At 38.5% G+C, this 4,786-nt stretch overlaps 1 protein-coding gene across 1 annotated transcript; it reads right to left on the bottom strand.

Annotated features, from left to right (window-relative positions):
• Positions 1 to 315: 315 nt before the first annotated feature.
• Positions 316 to 1,380, bottom strand: LOC136419124 (uncharacterized). The gene is made up of 2 exons (XM_066405290.1): positions 444 to 1,380; positions 316 to 395 (listed from the first exon to the last, which is right to left on the bottom strand). The coding sequence occupies exons 1-2, from the start codon at positions 1,378 to 1,380 to the stop codon at positions 316 to 318; spliced, it is 1,017 nt and encodes a 338-aa protein (XP_066261387.1).
• Positions 1,381 to 4,786: the final 3,406 nt, after the last annotated feature.

Below are 4,786 nucleotides of genomic sequence, written 5' to 3'. Positions count from 1 at the left end.
TCTGACCGATTTCGCTCGTTTCTGCCTGTTTTAGTCATTTTGGCACGTTTTCATCAATTTGGTGCAAGTTATGTTTTGATCCGTTTTAAGACTCAAAAAAAACACTTTACTTTGAAATTAATTTATTTCAAACAGGACCGATAGTAAACACAACGTTCGCGATACAAGCAAAGACTCACTAAAAAGGCTACTGCGCTTAATGCTACTTCTTATTTATACTAATCGTACGGGTGACGTCATAACAGCGACGCTTGGTGTTACGGGGATGTAACTCCTCCACCCTTAGATGGGCATAAAACCCGAAGTTTCTATGACCTAAATTACTATGTCATTTTCTGGACTCTCGGTCTTTTTGTATTTTAAAACAATAGGCCATAGATACTTTGCTAATAAACCTAATAAGGACAATATTATGATACCATACAATAGGACAGTCCAAATACTGGTTCTGTCGTAGTGAAGGTTAGTATTTAGTAACATTGAATTTTCCTTCTTCTGCAAATCAACCTCATTCTGTAATTCGGCGATATTATTTAAATCTATTTTGCTTAAGTTAGGCAGTTCTATTTTTTGGTATGGCTTTTGATATGTATGATTAATATTTATGTCTAACAAAGGGAAAATTTGAAATTGCCGGTTGGTTTTCCTATTGCCTCTTAAAACTATGTTCCTTATTTTAAGATTACAACGATACTCTAAATCTATTGCGTAAGTTCCATCCAACAGAATGTTACTTTGTGAAGATTTACATGTTTCTAATCCGACAATACTTTTGGTGGTCACCAGGATCCACTTATTATCGTCTATGTTTTGTATTTGTGTTTCCCCCAGGGTAACAGTTATTGATTTACATCGTGTGGCGTTGTGTTCGTAACGCAGGAGTTGTACTTCGCATGGGGAAAAATCGTGGAAGTTATCTATATGTATTTGAGGGCATAGATATTCATTAGGGGATACGTACCGACAGGGTTCGTTCGCGTATCCGAATGTTTGGTCGTTTATCAGTAGATATTCGGATCGGGGTATTATGACTTTGTATACTTCGCCATGTCTTACGGGCAAGGGAAGTAATCGGAATAAATCATAACTAACTTTTTCTACTAATGGAATTTCGATGATGAACGTGATCGAGTTATCTTTGGCGAAACTTTTTATTTCCAAAGTGTTTTCGATAGTTAATAGATTTTCAATGTTGGGCTCGAATGGTAGTTTTCCTAGGGGAATTTGCTCTTTCATTGACTGTAGTTCTGTTAGGAATTCACTTGGGTCGATTATGGTGTTATGGAAGGTGTTTAATTTAGCAAAGGTAATTGCCTCTTCGATATTTGAAAGTATATCGTAAATATTCTGGTAAAAGACGGTAATTTGGGTGATAATCATTTGGATACGATAGAACTCAAAAAGGTTTGTTTCCTTGACCTCGATCTGATTGACGACATCTATTATTTGTCTAATACGTGACTCCAATATAATTTGGTTATGGGATACATTTCTTATTGTTTCTCTGAAATTGATTATTGATTTAGAAAAAAGAGTCATTTGCTTGTCAATGGCGGATTTTAAATCGTTTTGGTTTTGTTTAAGGATTTCCATGTTTTGGTCGATACGTTTTGCGTCATCTTGGTCTAGGTTCCCCGTTATTGTTTTTATGATTGATCCTAAGGCGTTTATAAGAGCTCGTTTCGTTCTTAATTTGTTCGGGAAGATTTGATTTATCTGACGGATGATTTTGTGTTTTAAGCTAGTAGTCACAACAAGGGAATTGTGGTATTCGAGTTTATAGTCAGTGAAGTTATTTAGGGTTTTGACGAGTAAGTCGAATTGGGTATTAATTTTTGCGAATTCTTGTAATAGTTCGGTCATGTCGTACGTTTGGATAAAGTGCCAGTGGTCAATAGTCTTCTGGGCCTTGCCTAACTTGTAGGGTAGTACACCGGGGTTGGATTTTAAGTTGATGTACTGGGATTTTCCATGCGCGAGGGGCCATCTGTAAAGAGGGGTTTCTTTAGTTCCTTGATATGTGCTATTTCAATTTTGTAGGGGCTTCGCGTGCTTTGGATTTTTACCTTATTATGTTCTAATTTTTCTATGATTATAAACGGTCCGCTGAATCTTGGGTTCTTTTTGTTTCGAGAGTTTAAATTTCGGTAGACCTTTTGGTTGACCTTAAAATCGGGGGATTCGTTTCCTTTGTGATTCCTTTTGGCAATAACTTTCTCCTTATTACTTTCCATTTTCTTCACGACATCTTCGCATAATGCATCGACTTTGGCTTTATGAGAGGAGACGTAGTCTGAGTAAAACGTTGTTGATATGAGGTCAAAAGGGTCTCTTGTATTTGTGTGTCCCAGGATGAGTTCGTGGGGTGTGAAATTTGTTACGCTACTTTTAGTGCTGTTGTATGCGATTATGGCATATGGAATTAGTTCAGTAATCGGTTTTGTGTCGTCCTTTTGTTTTAGGATTCTGAGGTGTTCAATCAATGTAGAGTGGAAGCGTTCCACTGGTGCGTTAGATTCGTGGTGTCTAGGGGTCGTGAAGTGAATGTTAATTTTTTGGGTTTTCAACAATTCCTTCAATAGTTCGTTGTTAAATTCTTTGCCATTATCACAAGTGACTGTCTCAGGGCATCCGAAGAATGAGAAGAAGTTGACGAGTTTATCGCACACCGATTTCGCGTTTTTGTCATACGGATATGCTTGTCCAAATTTGGAAAATTTATCGAAGATTGTTAGGAAATTTTGTGCTTCGAATGTAAAGGTGTCGATATGTATCATCTGAAAGGGTTTGCTAGGTGTTTCTGTTCTTGTAAGAGGAATGTAAGATTTGAAACGGCAGTATTTTGACGTTTGGCAAATGGTGCAATCATTGATATATTTTGTCACGTCTTCTTTTAGCTTGGGCCAGTAATAAAGGGCTTTAAGGCGTTGGTACGTTTCGTTGATGCCTCTGTGGTTCTGCTTGCCTTCGTGTTGGTGGGTGATGAGCATGATTTTTTCTTCCGGGTCTGCGATGTTGTGTAGCAGTTTGGTGCATATTCTTATTTGTAGATTTTGAAAATATTTTAGGCATACATCTATAAATGGGGACATTAAGTCTTTGTCGACGAAGTATACGTAACAGGGCTTTTTGCAAGTGAGATATTCTTGAATAAATTGTTTAATAGTGTCTGGGTTATTTGATACGTCTACGTGACTTATTACGTGATTCTCATAGCGTTCTTTGTTAAATTTTATCTGCACGTGTGGAGATTTCTTTATCAGGAATTGCAGGTGCTTGTTGTTTATAATTTCGTCTAGAATGCTGAGTCCTGGATTCTCGCGGTCAGCGTCTTGGCTGTGTACTGTTTCATCGGCGGTTGCTGCGTCAGGCGGACGTAGTTGAATATCGGAGATGATATTTATTTTCTGCTGGCTAGTCCCGGGTCTGTTATCAAAGTTGGTTTCTTCGAAGTTGGTGTTTCCTGCGACTGTTTCTAAGTAGTCTTTGATGTCGTCGTCAGAGTTACCAGGGTTATTCAAAATTGACTCGTTCTCGTAAATATTCAGTTGTATCCTGGACAGGGCATCTGCGTTAGTGTTCTGGCGTCCCTTCTTGTATATTATCTGGTAATCGAACTCTTCTAGTCTCAATCGCCATCTCACCAATTTTGAGTTAGGTTCCTTCAGGTTAAAAAGCCATACTAGGGGCCTATGGTCTGTGTAAATGTAAAACTTGCGGCCAAATAAGTAGGGGCGAAAATATTTACATGCCCAAACTATTGCTAGTAATTCTTTCTCGATTGTCGAATATTTGGTTTCCGAATCATTTAGGGTCCTAGATGCATAGGCTATGGGTCGATCATTAGGTATTGGACCTTGCGATAAAACAGCTCCGATTGCATAGTTACTCGCATCCGTGGTCAATAGAAAGGGTTTCGAGAAGTCGGGATATTGTAAGACGGGGAAATTTATTAGAATTTGTTTGCAGTGGTTAAAAGAATTAACGAATTCAGGGTTATGTATTATCTTAACATTTTTCTTGAGGCAGTTGGTCAGTGGCTTTGTAATTTTAGCAAAATCTTTAATAAAGCGTCTATAGTATCCGACTAATCCTAGGAATGACTTTATCTCTCGGGTAGTTTTGGGAATAGGAAAGTTTTTCACTGCATTGATCTTGTCGGGATTCGGCTTTACTCCGTCTCGACTCACAACGTGTCCTAAGTACTGTACCTCTTTCCTTAGAAACTCGGACTTGTCAAGTTGGATCTTAAACTTTGAGTCTCTCAGTCGTTTAAAAACGTTTCTTAGATTTTCGATATGTTCTTGCAGGCTTGTACTAAAGATGATCACATCGTCTAAGTAGACTAGACATGTTTCATTTTGTAGTCCTCGTAGGATGTTGTTCATCACGCGTTGGAAGGTCGCCGGGGCGTTTTTGAGGCCGAAGGGCATTCGTAGAAATTCGTAATGCCCGGTGTCCGTAGTAAAAGCTGTTTTGCCAATGTCTTCATCATGCATTTGGATTTGGTGAAATCCATTTGCTAAGTCCAGTGTCGTGAAATAATGGGCTTTGCCTAGTTTGTCGAGTATTTCGTTGATATTAGGCAAAGGGAATTTATCATCTACTGTCTGTTCGTTCAGCTTTCGGTAGTCGATGACCATTCGCCACTTTTGTTTCTTAGATTGGTCTAGTTTTTTTGGCACGATCCAAATAGGCGATGACCATGGTGAATTTGAATCTCGGATGATATTTTGATGTAATAATTCGGAAACTTGCTTTTTTACCTCGGCACGATGTACTTCGG

This window comes from Euwallacea similis, unplaced genomic scaffold, assembly GCF_039881205.1.
Source record: "Euwallacea similis isolate ESF13 unplaced genomic scaffold, ESF131.1 scaffold_84, whole genome shotgun sequence".
Taxonomy (NCBI): Eukaryota; Metazoa; Arthropoda; class Insecta; order Coleoptera; family Curculionidae; genus Euwallacea; species Euwallacea similis.
This window is presented reverse-complemented; position numbering and strand designations above follow the sequence as displayed.